Source organism: Ranitomeya variabilis, chromosome 2, assembly GCF_051348905.1.
Source record: "Ranitomeya variabilis isolate aRanVar5 chromosome 2, aRanVar5.hap1, whole genome shotgun sequence".
Classification (NCBI taxonomy): Eukaryota; Metazoa; Chordata; class Amphibia; order Anura; family Dendrobatidae; genus Ranitomeya; species Ranitomeya variabilis.
Genome location: NC_135233.1, coordinates 283930587 through 283952359, shown reverse-complemented (window position 1 = coordinate 283952359; position 21773 = coordinate 283930587). Strand labels below are relative to the sequence as shown.

Below are 21773 nucleotides of genomic sequence, written 5' to 3'. Positions count from 1 at the left end.
GAATGTATGAAAATCTCTCAAACAAAAATGTAAAACTCTTAGCTTGCTGCAAACAGTGTTTTCAATATGTGATACTTTCAAAATGGGTTGCTACCAGGTACTTACCATGCAGGGTGCCCAAACTTTTGCATCAGCCCATAGTCCTTGAATTTTTAAAATGTAAAAGATGAAAATGTATACATTTTTGCACTAAAATACAAGGGCAATGTGTCATCTTTATCTTTAGACCTTTTAGAGATCATTTTATCTTCAACTTGCCTAATTGTTCACAATAACAGTAATTTTGACCAGGAGTGCCCAAACTTTTAAATGCCACTGTAAGTGATGAATGTACAATATGAGAAAACCCTATATATACCTTATAGCAATGCCTATGTATGACATTGTAGGAAATCAGCGGTATATGGCGCTATAGTAGGTATTGCCTATTATACTCAAATACTTTTTTCAGTTGTTGCACCAACAATATCTGGATATCTTGTAAGGGCAACTTGGCGGTTCAGTGTTTCGCACTGAAGCCTTGCAGTCCTGGGTTCCAATCCTACCAAAGACAACATCTGCAAGAAATGTGTATGTTCTCCCTCTGTTTGCATGGGTTTCTTCCCACCTCCAAAGTCATACTGATGGGGAATTTACATTGTGAGACCCAATGGGGACAGTGATGATGATGCCTGTAAAGCAATAGAGAATTAATGCCATAAATAATTGAGTAAAATGAATAAATCCTCTGTTATAGGAGGGTGAATCTGACAGTGGCATGGTGCTTTCTTCGGTGGAAATGAAGTATCTCAAAAGACAAGAGACCCGATCATGGCCTTTTGGAATAATTGCTAATGCGTAAGTAGAAAGTTATTATATTAATTTAATCCACATGTGTTCTGCAGTTCTTCTGTTTCAGGCTTATTAGCACATCATAAAAAATGCCTAACATTTCAAAGTCGAGAATATGTACATTGTGTGCTACTTTCTTGAGAACCATTGTACTGTACCTACCCTCCAGCAACTTATCATAGATCACGTCCCTTATGTGTCACGTGCATATTCCTGATAGATGAGCCACGTGCTGTCCATCAGTAACATTGAGCAATGAAATACATTATCTCAGTCTCTCACGTGTGATCTAATAGATGGTACAAAGCGCTATCCTTTTCTTTTTCAGGTGGCAGTGGGCCCATTTACTTAACAAACCTTGTGCAGCTGCATTTGTTGCACGTATGGTATATCCATCCTTGGTCATTTCCTAAGGACCATAAGATTTATCCTAAGTGTTGTTTTACATTGTATCACACAAAAACTCAAAAATGGCAAAAGGAGAATTCAAAACGTCATTTACTGCTCCTCATGCCCAGCCCTTGGGATGTAGAATTTGCCCATAGGGTTTCTATAACACAGCTAACTCAATTATATGCATATTATGTGGGTTTTGTTAGTAAAAGCCAGTCAGCTAAAATAAATATATTCACAACTGGTCCAAAACCTACAGCAGAGACGTAAACCAAAAAGCTGAAACAATAGCGCTTGGTCGTCACACAGTGTAAGGGAATAAAAGAGACATTTCGCCTGGTCACATTTCAGACATATTCCTTGTAGTAAACTTTATAGTGGATCGTTACTTTGCTTTCTTAAACATGGAATATTGTTCATGTCATTCCGCCAGATCTGACTGTTCTTATGACTTGTGGTGACTTATGACTTCGCTTTCTGCGCTTGACAGACTTATAAACATAAGATCAGAGGAGCAAAGCACCAAATAAAACAAGCCCCATGCATGTATACCAAAGAACATCTAGCCAGTTCATTATTACATTCTGGAAGGTCAATCGAGTTGAAATAAAATGGAGTAACAAATGGGATTTCCTAATGCTCAGCAATTAGTAAAAATGCTCCCATTAGCATCATGTAAGAGTACAAATAAAGAAAAAAATGTATGGTAATATTTTTTGGACTGCAGGTGTTAATGCAAGATTTTAACGTTCACATGCAATTGGGATTAATACATAATAAAGTGTTCAAACAAGAAATGATCCTTAATATCTTAAATTAGAAACCCCAAAATTGCCTTGATTCTTATGTTAACTACTTTCAGACTGTCCAAAGGCTTTAAATGTCTGGGAGGGCCACGTTTTACTCTGAAATGTTATTATAAAACGTCAGTGCAAAGTAGAGCAGTTCCATGCAATTGTACAGCTGCAGGAGCAGGAATCTGTCTGTCAGACATAGCCAAGCTTCCCATAGAGAAGGCAGAGGGGGTGTACTACCATCTCTGCCCACTCAATCGCAATGTACACAAGGCTAAAGAAGTACAACTTTTTCTTTAATAAGGAGGGCAATTCGCCTTTCCACCTCTGAATCCAGTGATCGATCGTGTGATCTCTGGATGTAGAGAGGAAAGCGGAGCTGCTGGGTCCTATGACCCCCAATCAAGTCTACTTTGCAGTCAGGAGGCGGCTGCATTTACACTGCATCTGGGGCATATATATATATATATATATATATATATATATATATATATATACAGTACAGACCAAAAGTTTAAAGATTTTTCTGTATTTTCATGATTATGAAAATTGTACATTCACACTGAAGGCATCAAAACTATGAATTAACACATGTGGAATTATATACTTAGCAAAAAAGTATGAAACAACTGAAATTATGTCATATTCTAGGTTCTTCAAAGTAGCCACCTCTTGCTTTGATGACTGCTTTGCACACTCTTGGAATTCTCTTGATGAGCTTCAAGAGGTAGTCACCGGGAATGGTCTTCCAACAATCCCGAAGGAGTTCCAAGAGATGCTTAGCACTTGTTGGCCCTTTTGCCTTCACTCTGCGGTCCAGCTCACCCCGAACATCTCAATTGGGTTCAGGTGTGGTGACTGTGGAGGCCAGGTCATCTGGTGTAGCACCCCATCACTATCCTTCTTGGCCAAATAGCACTTACAAAGCCTGGAGGTGAGTTTGGGGTCATTGTCCTGTTGAAAAATAAATGATGGTCCAACTAAACGCAAACCGGATGGAATAGCATGCCACTGCAAGATGCTGTGGTAGCCATGCTGGTTCAGTATGCCTTCAATTTTGAATACATCCCAACAGTGTCACCAGCAAAGCACCCCCACACCATCACACCTCCTCCTCCACGCTTCACGGTGGGAACCAGGCATGTAGAGTCCATCCGTTCACCTTCTCTACGTCACACAAAGACACGGTGGTTGGAACCAAAGATCTCAAATTTGGATTCATCAGACCAAAGCACAGATTTCCACTGGTCTAATGTTCATTCCTTGTGTTCTTTAGCCCAAACAAGTCTCTTCTGCTTGTTGCCTGTCCTTAGCAGTGGTTTCCTAGCAGCTATTTTACCATGAAGGCCTGCTGCACAAAGTCTCCTCTTAACAGTTGTTCTAGAGATGTATCTGCTGCTAGAACTCTGTGTGGCATTGACCTGGTCTCTAATCTGAGCTGCTGTTAACCTGCGATTTCGAAGGCTGGTGACTCGGATAAATTTATCCTCAGAAGCAGAGGTGACTCTTGGTCTTCCTTTCCTGGGGCGGTCCTCATCTGAGCCAGTTTCTTTGTAGCGCTTGATGGTTTTTGCCACTGCATTTGGGGACACTTTCAAAGTTTGCCCAATTTTTTGGACTGACTGACCTTCATTTCTTAAAGTAATGATGGCCACTCATTTTTCTTTGCTTAGCTGCTTTTTTCTTGCCATAATACAAATTCTAACAGTCTTTTCAGTAGGACTATCAGCTGTGTATCCACCAGACTTCTCCACAACACAACTGATGGTCCCATCCCCATTTATAAGGCAAGAAATCCCACTTATTAAACATTACAGGGCACACCTGTGAATTGAAAACCATTCCCCGTGACTACCTCTTGAAGCTCATCAAGAGAATGCCAAGAGTGTGCAAAGAAGTCATCAAAGCAAAAGGTGGCTACTTTGAAGAACCTAGAATATAAGACATAATTTCAGTTGTTTCACACTTTTTTGCTAAGTATATAATTCCACATGTGTTAATTCATAGTATTGATGCCTTCAGTGTGAATGTACAATTTTCATAGTCATGAAAATACAGAAAAATCTTTAAATGAGAAGGTGTGCCCAAACTTTTGGTCTGTACTGTATCTTTCTCAGTTACAGGGGAAATCACATTGAAAAAGCAGAAATGTCTGTAAATTGTTGCAAAATATGATGGTGCTATATAACCAAGCATAACAAATAAAATAAAAAAGTATTTAAATGTTCAAATTCCCCTTAAAGGTGTTTTTTTTTTTTTTAATTATTATTATTTATTTATATAGCACCATTAATTCCATGGTGCTGTACATGTGAAAAGGGGTTGCATACAGGGTTATAGATATCATTAACAGTAAACAGGTTTACAGTGACAGACTGGTACAGAGGGGAGAGGATTCTGTCCTTGCGGACTTACATTCTTCGGGATAATGGGGAAGAGACAGGAGGTCGTGTGCTGCAGCACTGGTGGTGGTGAGGCGGCAGCTCGGGTAGTTGATGAGGTGGCAGCTCGGGTGGTTGGTGGGGCGGCAGCTCTGGCGGTGGCGACGCGGCAGCTCAGGTGGTTGGTGAGGCGGCAGCTCAGGTGGTTGGTGAGGCGGCAGGTTGGGTGGTTGGTGAGGCGGCAGAATGGTTATTGCAGGCCTTTTATGATCTTAAGTAGGGCACAAAATGTGAAATAAACAAAAAATAAATAAATGAGTAAAAATTACCATAGGTTAAATAATACATAAACAAAAAAAGCCAATGCCAACCCAAATAATTGTTACTAGCTTTGTCGTTATTGAGAGAAAAATGTGGCAGATATATAAAATTTATTGTGACAGAAAGGAATTTTAAAACATATTTTAGTGGTCCTTTTTAGGGAAAAAAAATTTGAAAAACAGACATGTATAAAAAATAAACCAGATGTATAATGAAAAAAAAGATGCAAAAATTATTTGAATATCCGAGCGAGAATTTTTTTTTATAAGTCTTCAAACCACATATAAAAAAAAATGTGCCTGATCAGGAATAGGTCCTGAACTGGTTAATTAAAGTCAGTTACATATGTTTTGAAAACACTGACATACTAGAGCATATGTGCTCCCAAAATGAATACACTCGGCCAATGACTAACAGATAGTCATTCTGTATGTGTAAAGAAGTGAATGGAGCAGTGGTCATGCAAGACATATAACTTGAGGACCCCCCCGTTCTCATGACTGTGTGAGTCCGAGAGGCTGGACCCCCTCTAATAATACATTTATCACCTATCCTGTTGTTACGGTGGTTCTGTGCACTGTTTTTTTCTTTTCATTTTTTTTTTTTTATTTACTACAAATCATTGATCCTAATTCTTCAGGACTTATTTTTAGGATTCTGGCTGCTGATTCCTACAATAAAGGTACCAATCCACACATGGTAGGCACATGTAGGCGCCACAAGTTTATATTATGGACTAGAAGGGTTATAATGCCATATACAAGGCCTACCATTGTCTCCACTAGATGGTCGACTCTAGTATAAAAGCCTCTGTAACATGCATGCAAAGGAACAATTTTTTGTCATGTTCTCACATAATCTGCAAGGAAAAAACTCTCTATACCTCTGTATTGTACCTAGTAAAGTTGGGGAAAAAATGAACATAAAGAAAGATGAGCCATGCAATATGTTAGGAATGCCCTGCATAAAAAACATCAACAGCCACATCCCACCATTGGGCTTACAATCTTGGTCTACATAACCTGTATGGTTTACATTTTTATCTTTGCTAAAGACTTCATGAATAGTAAACATATAATGCGTACCATGAGATAAAAGCTTTACAATTGTTCATTTCACAGTTTTTTTTAAATGTGCAAATATATTAGTTAAATGTAAACATGGTCATATTATCATCTTTAAAGGGGGTTGTCCAGAATTAGACTTTTTTTGACCTGGAAAACAGAACGACAGTAATCCACGGGTATTTCAGCCTCATTCACATCATTGGGGCTGAGCTACAATACCAGAAATAATCCAAGGACAAGAGTGGCACTTTGTCTGGAAGAAAGTAGCCCTGTTTTTCTCCTGTCGTACATCTTCTTTAGGATTTTAAAAATAATAAGAGAGAAACATTTGACTGGTTTACCGATATTCCCACAGCACATCTGTGTGGTCAAACATTATGTAATTATATTTCCATTATGTCACAGTGCATTTCACGCTGGCTGATATCCAGCACACAATGAGATTTGGCAGCCTGCCGACATCTTTCTTGACAAGTCTAATACCTGAAATCTATGAACACCGTTATCCGTTCATGTAATGGCTTGTGCATCCTCTCAGCTTCCTATAAGAAGTTTTGTTTAATCATGGTGTGCACCATAATGTCTGGAGATGATCCATTTCATATCGAGTCTTTTCATGACATTTCTGCCATATGAATCAGATATGCCAGGTAGAGCTCAGGGCATAACACCTGTGAAGCTGGAGTCTAGGAGCGTGGAGTTGACCACGTGATCTACCTGTCTTTATTTGGACTTCCTCCATAGAGAACTTAGAAGAGAGACATTACTTTGAGATATGGTTTCTGATATCAATTTTATGTTCACAGAATGAAGGCAGTGAGCAAAAGCAAGGAGTCGGTATTGGGAGAGAATGAAAAAAGTCATGTAAAGTTCCAGCCAGCTACCCAAATCGAAGAAGACCTCACACTCGAAGACCTTGTTCTCATGCCTCTGGATCTAAACCTTGAGTGTCACAGCCCACCTCCAGATTACAATTCTGTCATTCATTACTCTTCTCCTCCCGTGTAGCACCAGAGACAAAGATCTAAGTAACGCTGGTCCAACTAACAGCTTGTTTAGTATTGCAGCCTTACTTAAGAGACATTTAACAGATCAAAGACTGTTTCATCAGTCTATAGTAAAATCTTATCAGGTAGCATTGTGTTATGATGTGACATAAAGGAGTAACCCTGATGAGTGGAAGATCTTTGAAAGCCTCTATCACCAAATGGACTGATAATTTATTTAAGCACAAGATTTAAGTCCCTATACCACTCTATATGCCCGTCTTTAATTTCATCTATTCCATTTCATGTCATTTACAAAGGTTTTGCATTTGTGTCACACATTATGTGGAACATATCAGTGATAATTTCATTGTATCCTGGAAGAGGGTTTCAGCATCCATCAAACTTAGGCTTACTGTTAGGAAAATAGTAAGTGCATATGATAAAGTCTGGGGCTAATTTCACCCAACAAACATTTCTTAATATATTATTGCAGTGATGATAATAATCTTTCTATATTTTTATTACTTTGTGTATTTCATTTTATTGTGACATGCTTCAAACACAAGAGTAATGTAGGAAACAAAACAAATTGAAGTTTTTTGGGCTTCAAATTAAAGCTTTTGGGCCCCAACTCAAACACAAGAGTTATGTAGGAAACCAAGCAAATTGAAGCATTTGGTCATCAATTCAAAATCTGTAATATCCCTTCCTATACCATGTGCTAATCATAATACTGCTATTGTCTTATAAAGCAGAGGGGCTCTTTAATCCCTTCTGTAGTCTACATAGTTATGTCCCTGATTATATACATTGAACCTGTCTGAGCCAATTGATTTGTCATAGACTGCTGGATTTCTGTAACGTTAAAGCTTGACATGAAGAACATGGCAGTCGATGTCTTATTCTGGTTCTATGTATGCTCATATGTTTTATCCCCTCATAATCTAATACATAATATGAAGTACGCAGTTATAAAACTAACTTTACTAGTTATATATAACGAGGTTTCCTGATAATTAGCTCAGTCTTATACAAAGCCACATCTCTGAGTGTCCTACATATACCATCACTGGTAGGTCTCCATAACTCCCATTCTTTTTAATAGGGAGGAGTTAACAAATACGCATATCACATCTTCACTAAAACTGGAAATGTTTCTCTAGCCCCAGCTGCCGGATCCCAATTGTTTTTAGCGGAATATCTTATGAATAGTCAAAAATGTTAAACGTTTCCAAACATCTCTGATGGGAACCCAAGTGATGAGCTGTCATCTGATGGGAAACCTGCAGCAAGTATGTCTTTACAATATAGCGCCACCACAGGGTAAATAGAATGTTACACAATGACTTTGAATTGATGGCCATGCAATTCATGGACATGCAGAGTTATCGAGAGTGCGGTATATCCTTTGATACCGCTATCCTCTTCTGTACCATGATAAGTAAACCCTCTCTGTTAACAAAAAACATCCCTAACACGGTTTTGGAAGTGGGTTTCTAAACCTTTTGCCACAAAGAATCCACTGCTTTTTGTAGTTTGTGTTTTTTTTAGTTCTCAAGACAACTCAGGCGTCCAGGAATACTACTCGGTGCTTTTCTGCTGTTTTTCAATGATTTGAATACTATGTTGCCTTAAAGTATTACAAGTGGTTTGTATATTGACTAACATCCTATGGTCTTTTGTTTCTAATTTAATTATTTCATTTCTCCCATTATATAGCACATATTGTTTCAACATGACCTTCTGTTATATGAGAACACAACTTTGTTGGCCAATTCTTTGGCCAAGGAATAACTTTTTTTCATCTACATGAGAGGGGTTGTCCACAATCCTTTCTTAAATTAAATAGTCCCTTTTGAAAAATAAAATATACTAACCTCCCACACCAGTGCCGTTTTTACTTACTTCTGTTGTCCCGGGGTTCGTATGACATTGTTATGCCGCATGAGTCTTTTAGGCAATCAGCTCTCACTACTTCCATTTGTCTGATTTTTGGCCAAAGAAAGTGAGAGAGCATCAGCCCAATAACGTCCCCTTGGCTACAGGGCTCACGTGGCATAAATATGTAATGTGAGCAAGAGGAGATCCGGTGACACCATTCCTGGAACGACCCCAGTGTGGGAGGTCAGTATCTATTATTTTTATTTAACAAGAACGATGACCTAATTTAAAAAGGAGTAGTCCAGGTAGTGGACATTCCCTTTAAATGTAGGTTTTTGCTGGATAACACACACTATATTTATGCTAGGCCGTATTATAACAAGCTGCCTTAGCCATGTATCAGTATAGGAAAAAAAATGCTAAAGGCAAAGGAGAGCCCCAGCCTTGCACAGGGATTTGCTAATGTTTTGTGAATCTGAACCACTGTACGTCATAAAGCATAATACTATTGTATGTATTTTATGAAAATGTAAACTGTTTTAAGAGATGTCAAGCAACAATTTACATTACTTTGCATTGAATCAAGTATTTAAACTGTTTGCGATTTAACAGATTAAAGTCCAGCAAGGAAATTTGGGCACTGAATTGAAATGTGTGTTCAACAAAAAAAAAGGGGGTCAGTGCCTATGCCATGTTATTTTCCAATCATTCCATTTTTTCAGTGTTTCATTTACAACTATGTAGTGTCTCTTGCACTTTAGGACATCGGCTAAAATGTACAAGTAAATAATGTTGGGTGCAACCTTAACTGTTAAAAATTCCCACTTTATGTAAGATTTAGTCGGAAAATTGCCCAATTATGGGACCTAAGTAGTAATCTGCCATTGGTCAGGAATTTGTATTTTAATAACTGCAGATCTCAAATACAAAATCTATTGTTACATTGTATTTCAAAAGGAGTTTTATCTTATTTTAATGGGGTTATTTTACCTTAGAAAAATACTTTGGTTTATTTTTTTCTCCTAAAAATTGTCTCTCTTGTTCCTTAACTCACTATAGTATTGCAGCTATTATTCAATTACGTTATTTTGGGATGAACTCCAGTACCAAATAATCAATACAGAAGTAATAGGAGTGTCACCGTTTCTGTAAAAAAAAAAAAGGAAGGTTGATAATTCAGAAAATTCTTTATTAGGGGTTCTACGAGAAAAAAATAAGCATGTTAATCATTCAAGTAAGAACATTTAAACCCCAATAATTCCGAAGCGAAGTCAGCCCCACTCCCGTTTTCAATGCATGCATATTTCATTTTTGACTTGGCAGGACCCTTCTCTTTTCACTTTGGAGTGGGTCTTTAACATACGACTTACATACAGAAGCATCAGCTAGAAAGTACAGAAAAGTAACTGGAAATGGCATTTATTCACATATGAAACATGTATGATCTGGGATCTTGATCAGTGGCCCGTGTCAACAGAGAAGTAAGAAAAGCTTTCGTGAATGTCGTTTCATCGATTAAAAATACATGTCTTCATCATTTGGGATGAAGATCAGTTGTCTGTTTCCTGCAACTTCTCAGGGAGTCTTACAGTAGTTGAATTTTTTGTTGGTCTTGTAAAGTAAAGTTGGGAGTGTTATATGACAAGGGTTAAAGTAGAGTGTATTTCATTCTAATTCTATGGCAAACAGTAAGCATATTTTGCTTATGTATTTTTGATGCAACTTACCAATGGAATCAACTAGAAAAAAATATCTATTTATGCAATTCTCAGCTTTACAATCTACAGTATACACATTGAAGGGATCTACCAAAATAGAAAGTAAGTCAGACAGGGATTAAAATAGCAAATAATAATTCACGCAATTTTTACATTTGCCGCTTGTGATTGCACGGTCACTCACTAGTCTGATTTGCAAGACTGCAGCATTGATGAGTCTCCTCGTCTCAGCATTTTTTCACCAAAGCCAATCTTTGATCACATCCATGACTGATATACTGTAGCTTTCATTGTTTAATCAATTTAACATGGCTGTGTGTCCGAAACCTATCTTTCTCCTTCGCCTCATTGGGGGACACAGACCGTGGGTGTATGCTGCTGCCACTAGGAGGCTGACACTAAGTGATACAAAGAAAGTGATCTCCTCCCCTGCAGTATACACCCTCTGCTGGCTCTCAGCTAACCATTTCTTGCTTAGTGTCCGTAGGAGGCACACGGACGGGTCTGCTATTCAGACCCAAAAACTCTTTTTACCTTTTACAATGGACGAATGGGGCGACGGATTCTTTCATGTTCCGATCTCCCCCGAACCAACAACAGGCGAGCACGGGAGTGTTACCTCTCCGTATCCTCTCCTGCACATGGCTGTGTGTCCGAAACCTATCTATGGTAGTTATGGTACCATACCATATTGCCTTAACTAGCAAGTTCTTAAAGTTTTTCAAGTGTATGCAAAACTGCATTTCCCAGGTAATCTACCTGCTTTAAATCTGGTTTAATGAGGACCTGACAACTTTTCTGAAAGACCTGTGCAAGTAAATATTTGTATTCATCATAAAATAACAGCTCCAAGAATTTCCATTTTATGCTGTTCTTCTGTAATTCCTCCTAGAAATTTAGGGTTTTTTTCTTAGACAATGTCAGTCTGTAAATGGTTCAAAAACAGAGGAAGAAAAGGTGGCACTCACCATCCGGTAAAACATTCCTTTATTTAGTCCATAACACGGGTACAGCGGTAGAGGAGCGGATACCTGCGTTTACTAAAACAATATCGATTAATATGGTCCTTGAAAAGAACCTGTCAGCACAATTTTGTAATGAAATATAAAGACATGGCTGTAATGAAGATTAAATGTATTCCTTTGGTGATGAAATCTGCTTTGTGGTTCTTATTTAATCACCAAGTTTTCTGCTGATTAGATTTTGGTGCACAGGGGCCGCACTGTGCACTGGGCCTTCTCCTCCCTGTCTGTGAGTCCTCAGCTTCTCCGCCAGCCTCCGGTCTGTGAATGACCTGCCTCCGGTCTGTGAATGACCTGCCTCCTCTGTTTGAAAACTCAGCAGTAATCTGTCATTCATAGACAGGAGGTAGGTGGAGGAACTGGGCAATCACAGACAGAGAGGAGACCCAGTGCACAGTCCGGCCCCGATGCACCGAAATCTAAGTAGCAGAAAACTTCAAATGGTGATGAAAGAAGAACCACAAAGCAGATTTCTTCCCCAATGGTATCAATGTAATCAGTAATACAGCACCATTACAGCCATCTTTACATTTCAAATGCATGCTGACAAGGTTCTCTTTAGTTCTTTAGGATGGCCATACTACAACAGAGGAAGACCTTTCACACACAGTTATATGTAGAGCTAGCTGTATGGTGATGTATTTTCAGCTAAGTAGACTTATGAGTAATCACGTGCTACAGTATAATATTGTAAGTATATAAAGTATACAAGTCTATACTTGGGTCATCTTCCTAACGTAACATGAAGCATGGAAGGAAGTACTGGTTTCACAATAAACTATATTAAAGAAGGGAAAAAGAGCAGGAAGTAAAAGATTGTAAGTTATATCCTATGTGCATATGGAGTAAATGGTTAAATATATGTAGAATACCACTAAAATGAATGAGAACACTAAATGAGCCTAAAGTCTATAACTTGCCATCTTATTTAGTTATGTTCACCTAGAAATGGATGAAGTGAATAGCTTTACTTACTTGTTTTGGACTCACAATTCAATGAGGAACTTTATAGCCACTGAAACACTACTATGAATAAAACTACCTACCTGCACATGAAATAATTTATAAGAATATTATTTTATTATTTAGCATATTGTTGGCAGATGTAAGTAGACATATTTGACAAAGTCTGTAAAGCTGTAAGACATTTATATGTTGTAGTCAGGAGAGAGATACCACTATATGTTTTTTGTATGTTTTTTTGTTTTGTTTTGGGTTTTTTTTTGTTTTAACCTTTTATGTAACCAATACAACAGAGTTTTAAAAGTAATACTAACTCTTTCCACAGGGTCGTTCCTGGCGTGATGAATTATAACCTACTTATTAGATATATTTTATTGTTATATCTATATACACACACCAAATGATTCCAAATATATCAATCACTGTGGAATATATGTGAAACTCTTTTGTGATTGGGGCTTGTGGCCTGAAACTTGTTGGCCCCTAAGCACCTGGAGTAAAGAATATATGCACTGAAACTTTGTAAGCTTTCTTATGTAGTCTTATAAATGTATTTTATGTATTAACCTGAACAAAATAAAGATTATATATTTATACAGATTTGATTAAAAGTGTCTATCTTTTTCTACGAAATCTGCCAGATTCTTAAAGTGCCTACACGTTCTTACATAAATTAACTCTGAAAATTAAGATAAGAAATTTTGTAATACATCTTATTCGAGAAAATACCTTTTTTCCCCCACTTATCAGTCACTTATCTTTTGCACTAATGGTTCACTCTCAAAAACTGCCCATATATATAAAAAATAAACTACTCATATCTGTCTGCAAATTTGTCTACAATGAGGGATCAAATGACACCTTCTGCCTATAAAAGGTTATGGAGTGCAGAGGGGAAGAAGGAGGAGGGAAACAAAAGTAAAAGGCACATTGAGAAACTTTTGAGGCTTTTACTGCAGGGGGAAATGCCTAAAAAATGTATAAAAGTTGCGTAATGGCCACAGATAATGTTATTCTTTATATACACACAACATTTATTTCTGAAAAGTCACCTGAACATTCAGTCATACTTTAAACATTCTCAGCTATGTTATTTTCCAAGGCTAAGACTCACAAAACCAGTCCTAGATCGCGAGAATTTCCTTCACCAAGGGCAAATATTCAGCTTCCTTCTAATCCCCTGTATCCATAGCCCAATTATAGGAAGGTCACCTTGCCCGTTGTAGGGAATTTCCACCACAGAGAGCGTCAGATCTTTTGTTTCTGACACATTGTGCTAATTGGAAATCAATGCAGAAATTTACGGTTTTGCCGCAATTTTTGTAAAATCAGAACAAAACAAGGCATTTCTCTGCTTTCTTTTGTACCAGGTTTACAAAAATTGCAGCAAAAATAGCTACCGTACTTTTTTTTACATGATTTGACAAGGGTGTGGGACTTTTGTTGATTTCACAGTGAAATGCTCAAAGTTTAACCCCTTCCTCCTGCAACCAATTTTTATGCTTTATTTTATTCTCCCCTTCTTCTAAGAGCCATAACTTTTTTATAACTTTCTGTTCACATAGTCATATGGAGGCTTGTTTTTTGCAGGACAAGTTGTAGTTTTGAATGACACTGTTCTTTTTATGATTCAATGTACAGAAAAAAAACAAGGAGAAAAAAAGAGTGTCGAAATTGGGAAAAAAATAATTTTTCATGGGTAATCTGTGTAATAAAATATTGATCAAAGATAGTCAAGAGAGCGTATTAAAGATAGAGACTGTATCTTACAATTGCAGCTCAAACATGATGTTCATGGTGCAAACAACTATAGTATTAGTAGGTAAATTATAAAGAAAAGTGAAAACTGTGCACAAATATTAATAGTTGTGATTTGCACCACAGTACAGCCTGCAGATAGCAGCAGTAATGACAGGATTACGAGTATGATGTCTAGCTATCGCCCAATATCACTTCTCCCTTATGCCTCAAAACTACTGGAACGACACGTCCATCATGAACTGTACACCCACCTCTCCTCCTACACCCTCTTCGACCGGTTACAATCTGGCTTCCGACCACATCACTCAACTGAAACTGGCCTAACTAAAGTTACCAATGACCTAGTAACCGCCAAGAGCAAGCGAGACTACTTTGTCTTCCTCCTCCTGGACCTGTCTTCTGCCTTTGACACTGTGGACCATTCCCTCTTGCTACAGATCCTGTCATCTCTTGGCATCACAGATTTGGCCCTATCCTGGATCTCGTCATATCTAACAGACCGGACATTCAGTGTCTCCCTCCCCCACACCACCTCCTCACCTCGCCCCGTCTGTCGGTGCTCCCCAAGGCTCAGTTCTAGGACCCCTGCTCTTCTCCATCTACACCTTTGGCCTGGGACAGCTCATAGGATCCCACGGTCTGCAGTATCATCTCTACGCCAATGACATGCAGATCTACCTTTCTGGACCTGACATCACCTCCTTACTGACCAAAATCCCACAATGTCTGTCCGTTATTTCATCTTTCTTTTCTACTCGCTTTCTAAAACTGAACATGGACAAAACAGAATTTATCATCTTTCCCCCATCCCACGCTACCCCTCCACCAGACCTATCCATCAATGTCAATGGCTGCTCACTTTCCCCAGTCCCGCATGCTCGATGCCTCGGGGTGATCCTCTACTCTGCCCTCTCTTTCAAGCCACATATCCAAGCCCTTACCTCCTCCTGCCGACTCCAACTCAAAAACATTTCCCAGATCCCTACATTCCTTGACCAAGAAACTGCAAAAACGCATGCCCTCTGGCCTCCCCTCCAGCAATCTTTCACCACTCCAATCTATCCTAAACTATGCTGCCCAACTAATCCACCTGTCTCCCCGTTATTCCCCACCCTCTCCTCTCTGCCAAGCCCATCACTGCCTTCCTATTGTCCAGAGGCTCCAGTTCAAAACCCTAACTATGACATACAAAGCCATCCACAACCTGTCTCCTCCATACATCTGTGACATGGTCACCCAGTACTTACCTACATGCAACCTTCAATCCTCTCAAGATCTCCTTCTCTACTCCCCTCTTATCTCTTCTTCCCACAACCGCATACAAGACTTCTCCAGTGCTTCCCCCATACTCTGGAACTCTCTTCCACAACACATCAGACTTTTGCCTACCACGGAAACTTTTAAAAGAAACCTAAAGACCCACCTCTTCTGACAAGCCAACAACCTGCAGTGATCCTCTGTCTACTGAACCGCCTCACAACCAGCTCTACCCTCTCCTCACCCATACCCTTTAGACTGTGAGCCTTAGCGGGCAGAGTCCTCTCTCCTTCTGTACTTGTGTGTGCATTGTATTGCTCATGTTGATTGTACTTGTCTATGTATGCCCCTTTTTTCAAATGTAAAGCACCATGGAATAAATGGTGCTATAAAAATGAATAATAATAAAAGGAGAACTGGGTGCGATAACCAGCATTGCTAACAAAGAGGCTTTATCCAACCAGTAGTGTATACATTGAAATATTATAGAAAAGTGAAAAATACAGTAAAAATATTTATAGCCTGTGTTAAATGTACAAAGTGAAAGGGTGGCAACGGAAATTATTTGAATACCAATAAAGACAATAATGCTATGTGTTTGGACCAGCTCAATAAGCAGAAGAAATATCATTGTTTTTTATTTCAATACCCAAAGGACAAATTCTAGAATATATAATTATAATAGTGCTGAGAGCGTAACACACTCAACGCACCACTGATAGATTAGTGTTAAATAGTCTGATAATAAGTAGCTGTAAAACAGTGCTGAGTTGAAGGAAAAAATGTCCAGAGGAACATGCTGCTCCCAACTCAAGGTGCCGTGTCCAGGAAGTGTGTGAAAGTCAAGAAGACAAGCACATGAGTGCGGCACAACACCTAGGAGCCCCGACTAGTCTCGCTCCTGTAGGCGAATGGAAAGTGGGACCACGAGCGGCATGTGACACTGGGAAGCCTTTTAATTAGGAAGTCAAGTTGGTCCATCCTTCTTTACGTGTTTCCTGGAACCCTTGTACAGTGGCAAAAAGCCTCCATCAATTATAGGATCAATATTAGAACACAATACTAGTGCAACTATAGCAGCTGCTACAGGAAATGTGGCCCCAAGGGAAGCTGCTGTGAACTTTAGGACTTATCTCAGATGGGCATATTTTAGGTCTGCTGACCATGTGAACAATGGACTGCAAACCAATTGTAGCCTGTTTGATAGTGCACGTTAGAAATTTTCCTCATTTTCCATAAGGTATAACAGAGTAAGGCGCACTATTCTGGACCATTTTATGGATGAGATTAGTGCATGGGCTCTGAATTTATTTAGAGGTCTGGGAGTCTGGATTAATTTTAGGTTCTGGCCTGGGGTCTGAACTTATTTAGGGGTATTTTAGGGAGAATGATTACATTTAGGGGTCTAGGATCTATATAGATCCTACAAATATCCGCGGAGTAATTGTCCAAATATACTTTTCAAAAAGACACCGTTTTATTAGAAAATATACAAATCACACATTAAAACAGCTTATCAAGACAAGGCATAATAGGAACATCTGTGTAATGGACATAATCCTTTCCAATGCCAAAATCACAGGCTGGGTATGCAGACAATGAGGGGGGAAAGTGGCTTAGTGCGGGATAGCGCAAGGATCGCTCAGACTACATCCCTTCATCTACAAAACTAACCTAGGAGCTCACAACAACGCTGTGCCAACTGCTGCTTACCCATGTTGCCCGTTGGAGTATGTCCTGGGGCAGCCCCGATGCGCGTTTTGTATGGGCTTCTTTGGGGGCTGTAGCTCTGTGTGCCGACCCTGTTCCTTAAGTGTGTGCAGCACATGTGTTCGCGTAATCAGCGCCATAATCAGCGCATGCTCACTGAGTTCCGGGCCGCGTGTGGACACCACTCCCCCAGCCTCTCATGTGACAGGGCATGTCAGAGGGAAATCCCTCGTGACATCAGAAGACTGGCCGTGTCACTGCCTGGAGACTGAGGAGATGCATCCTGGGTCAGGACACAGTGAGCATGCGCTCGCGCTATGGTGGCCATCTTAAATGGGGGAAAAAAAAACAGATAAAAGGGCAAGGGCTCTATGTGAGCCACTACATAATCTCGCAAGTGTAGTGCCTTACGCTGTCCACTCCGGACTTTGTAGTGTGTGCAAAATAAACATTAGTAATATTAACCCCTTTGCCCCTAATGGTATCTCCACTATTATATTGGCCATCCGTTAAACATCCCATATATAGTATGGATCTATCCCTATTAGTGCTCCTTACTCAATACCACATAAAAACCAGCAAAATCCATCACATATAAGAAAATATAAATACAGATCCAGAATATAAATACAAAAAAACAGATGTCAAGATGATGGTAGTAACATGCGTCACGGATCCGTAAGTCCCATATAGTGGGGTGATGGTTCAATCGTCATGTTGGGCTTGATTATTTCATCCAATTTAGGGCACCAATAGTCGCACACTTCCCAGACAGGGTGATAGCAATATAGATGGTATAAATTGATAAGACGAAATTAAACTGAATAAAAATAAAAGATAAAAAGCACACAGATTAAAATCCAACAAAGACTAGGAAAAATACAAAATTGCTCATTCAGGCCCACTGAGGTCATTGTATCTAGTACCGTTATCCAACGGCACTCAAGTTGTGCCAACGTGCGTTTCGTGTTGCCACTTCTAATGCCACACCTTACTCGGTCAATGCTAATTACTTTCAGGTCTTTAGGGTTAAATTTGTGATAAGACCTAAAGTGGTGAGGGATGGTCTTCAAAGATGGAACGTCCATCACCTCAGCTGCGGCCTGGATGTCTCTAACATGTTCACGTGTACGTACCTGAAGTTCATGTGATGTGAGACCAATGTAAAATGTATTACATGTACATTTTGCCATGTAAATGACATATGTGGAACTACATGAGATATAATCAGTGATCTTAAATTCTCTATTGCCGTCAGCTGAGGTGAATGTTGTTGCCCGCACATGATTGCAGCACGCCAGACAGTCGCCACATGGATAAAAGCCCCATTTACTTTTGCCCATCCCAAATATGCTAGGTTCAAGAGAATGCCAAGAGTGTGCAAAGCAGTCATCAAAGCAAAAGGTGGCTACTTTAAAGAACCTAGACTATAAAACATAATTTCAGTTGTTTCGCACTTTTTTGTTAAGTATATAATTCCACATGTGTTAATTCATAGTTTTGATGCCTTCAGTGTGAATGTACAATTTTCATAGTCATGAAAATACAGAAAAATCTTTAAATGAGAAGATGTGTCCAAACTTTTGGTCTGCACTGTATATATTGTACTTTTGTACCTTTATAGCATTGCATTATATGGTTACTACAGGCCATCTGACCCTCTGTTTCTGACTTTCAGTCTTATAGGGTTATGTAGGAGAAAAGGGACAGCCATCGCACAAGCGGGGGCGCCATTCTCGTATTTCTTAGGGTGCCAACCTCTGCACCTAGGTAGGTGCTCAGTCAGAGTGGGTATCTAGGGACAGGTCACTCACTTCTACACATCAGCTGAGTAAGACTGTTGTGACATAGTAGCACTATTATATCATCACTACTTGAGTCATGACTATTTATGGTGCTATTAGCTTTGTTCTATGAGGTATAATACTGGACGTACCTCTGTATATATGTATATATTATTGATGGAGGTGGTTTTCTAGTATCGTAATACTATTGTTTACCAGTCAGTTAGAGAATATAGGGGTCGCATCGGTGCTTTTTCTCCTTATTTTCTCACAGCCCGGTCTATTGAGGCTATTTCAGCTAGGGGGAATGATTTTTGGGATTTTTATCCATATGTAATAAAGGTTATATTTTAATAGGGGTTTGTTTTGGTAAGCTGTTACATATACACCCTTGTGTATATATTAGTTTGCAAGAAGCCCCCGATGTATCCTGAAAGATAAGAAAAACAGATTATATTATACTCACCCAGAGGCGGTCCCGCTGCGGTCCGGTCCGATGGGCATCGCGGTCCAGGTCTGGCGCCTCCCATCTTCATACAATGACATCCTCTTGTCTTCCTGCCGCAGCTCCTGCGCAGGCATACTTTGTCTGCCCTGTTGACGGCAGAGCAAAGTACTGCAGTGCGCAGGCGCCGGGAAAGGTCAGAGAGGCCCAGACAAAGTACACCTGCGCAGGAGCCACGGCAGGAAGACAAGAAGAGGATGTCATCGTATGAAGATGGGAGGCGCCGGACCCGGACCGCGATGCCCATCGGACCGGACCGCACCAGGACCACCCCTGGGTGAGTATAATATAACCTGTTTTTCTTATCTTTCAGGTTACATCGGGGGCTTATCTATAGCATTATAGAATGCTGTAGATAAGCCCCTGATGCCGGTGGCCTTAGTTTATAGGCCAATTTTGGGGTGACAGATTTCCTTTACTGTATCGAGGTCATGGTTTTCAAAATATTTAGGAAAGTTTAGAATCCCAGGAAAAAAGCTATTAATTTCTGGGTAAGCCTTTCCATTTTTAATTGGGAGAACACCATACTATCAACTTATACCTGACAAATAAGAGAACAGATCTATGAGATCAATGAAATGTTTCTCCTCCAATCATGGCAGATACAAGCTTTCAATTTAGATTTTAAGTGGTTTAGTTAGACATGAAGGAAACCGATCCTTTCTTCAAGGAACTAAAGGCTACAGATTTCTTAAAACATTTCTAGACTGAGTCACCGCGTACTTCTTCTATAACCATGTTTTGACTTGCTTGCCAATGACATACTAATTATATTAATGTATTAACTTCCCTCTCTTTATGCAGTGCTCTGCAGGATATTTTATTCTACCAACCAAGAAATAAACACGGCTACGGTTCAAAACACAATATGCAAATAAGACAATTATAAATTTCCCAGCTAAATACTAAAGTTGGACATTTATAGGCAAATTAAGTGAAAATAAACCGTGTTATTTGTGTAGTGAATTCTTCCTGTAAGTACTAATAAATGTCCTATGATAAATAGCAGAAGTTTTTAGTCTTCGGGGAAATAGACCTCTCCCTTAAGCATTTGTTTTATATGGGAAACAACTTGCAGGGAAATGCATGCAATACTTTTGCAATTGTGTTCTTCGCCCTTGCTGTATTGATTCACTGAAATTGACTCGCTCTGGAAAGTAGCTATTCTTTGAAAAGTTAATCAAAAGTTTAAGTACAAATGAAGAGAGATCGATGGGAGTAATACTGCTGGAACAGCAGTAATGAGAAATTGACAGCAGGAACGCAGAAACGGCAATCAGATTAGGGCACTTATTATATGAAGGAAGGAAACACAGAACTAAGCCGAAAAAAGAAAATACACAAAGAACTGCTTTCAATTTAAAACTACTTTATATCTTTAAAATAATATCCTCCACTCAGAATAAAAAGTGCTAAACCTTTTCAGGGTTTGTGCTCTGCATTCTATTATTTAATATAACCAAGGAAAACTGTAGGAGAGATCAGCGCAAAATAGGGTGTTATCCGAGAAATATAGTGACAGCTTTACACTCAGATTAAATTCACCTGTTTGATCAGTAAAAACAGCATATAGTGCAATATCAGCTGCAGCAGCACATGTAGGTTTTCCTGAAGAAGAAGTAACTTTGTACTTAGAAACGCGTCAAAATAAACCATCATTTTACTACACTGGGATATATGTCATAAATCCTGTCGGCAGCACGAAGACTATCCACAAACGCCTTCTTACCTATTGATTATTTGATATAAGGAAATAGGGGAGATGTATGCTTACAGAGAAGTTATACAGTGGGGGAAAAAAAAGGATTTAGTCAGCCACCAATTGTGTAAGTTCTCCCACTTAAAAAGATGAGAGGCCTGTAATTGATATCATAGGTAGACCACAACTATGAGAGTCAAAATGAGAAAACAAATGCAGAAAATCACCTTGTCTGATTTGGCAAGATTTATTTTGCAAATTAATGGTGGAAAATAAGTATTTGGTCATTAACAAAAGTTCATCTCAATATTTTGTTATATATCCTTTGTTGGCAATGACAGAGGTCAAACGTTTTCTGTAAGTCTTCAGAAGGTTGGCTCACACTGTTGGTGGTATATTGGCCACCATGCAGATCTCCTCTAGAGCAGTGATGTTTTGGGCCTGTCACTGGGCAACACAGACTTTCAACTCTCTCCAAAGGTTTTCTATGGGGTTGAGATCTGGAGACTGGCTAGGCCACTCCAGGACCTTCATATGCTTCTTGCGAAGCCATTCCTTCGTTGCCCTGGTGGTGTGCTTGGGATCATCATGCTGAAAGCCCCATCCACGTTTCATCTTCAATGCCCTTGCTGATGGAAGGAGGTTTGCTCTCAAAATCTCAGGATACATGGCCCCATTCATTCTTTCAGTACACAGA

At 39.3% G+C, this 21773-nt stretch overlaps 1 protein-coding gene across 1 annotated transcript in view; it reads left to right on the top strand.

Moving 5' to 3' along the window:
• Nucleotides 1-10507, top strand: part of LOC143805567 (vascular endothelial growth factor receptor kdr-like) — a 243457-nt gene extending 232950 nt beyond the window's left edge. Inside the window, exons 29-30 of the mRNA XM_077285064.1 lie at nucleotides 737-837; nucleotides 6594-10507. Coding sequence (XP_077141179.1) covers nucleotides 737-837; nucleotides 6594-6795 — 303 coding nt within the window. The 3' untranslated portion in view covers nucleotides 6796-10507. The remainder of the gene's footprint in view (nucleotides 1-736; nucleotides 838-6593) is intronic.
• The last annotated feature ends 11266 nt before the right edge of the window (nucleotides 10508-21773 follow it).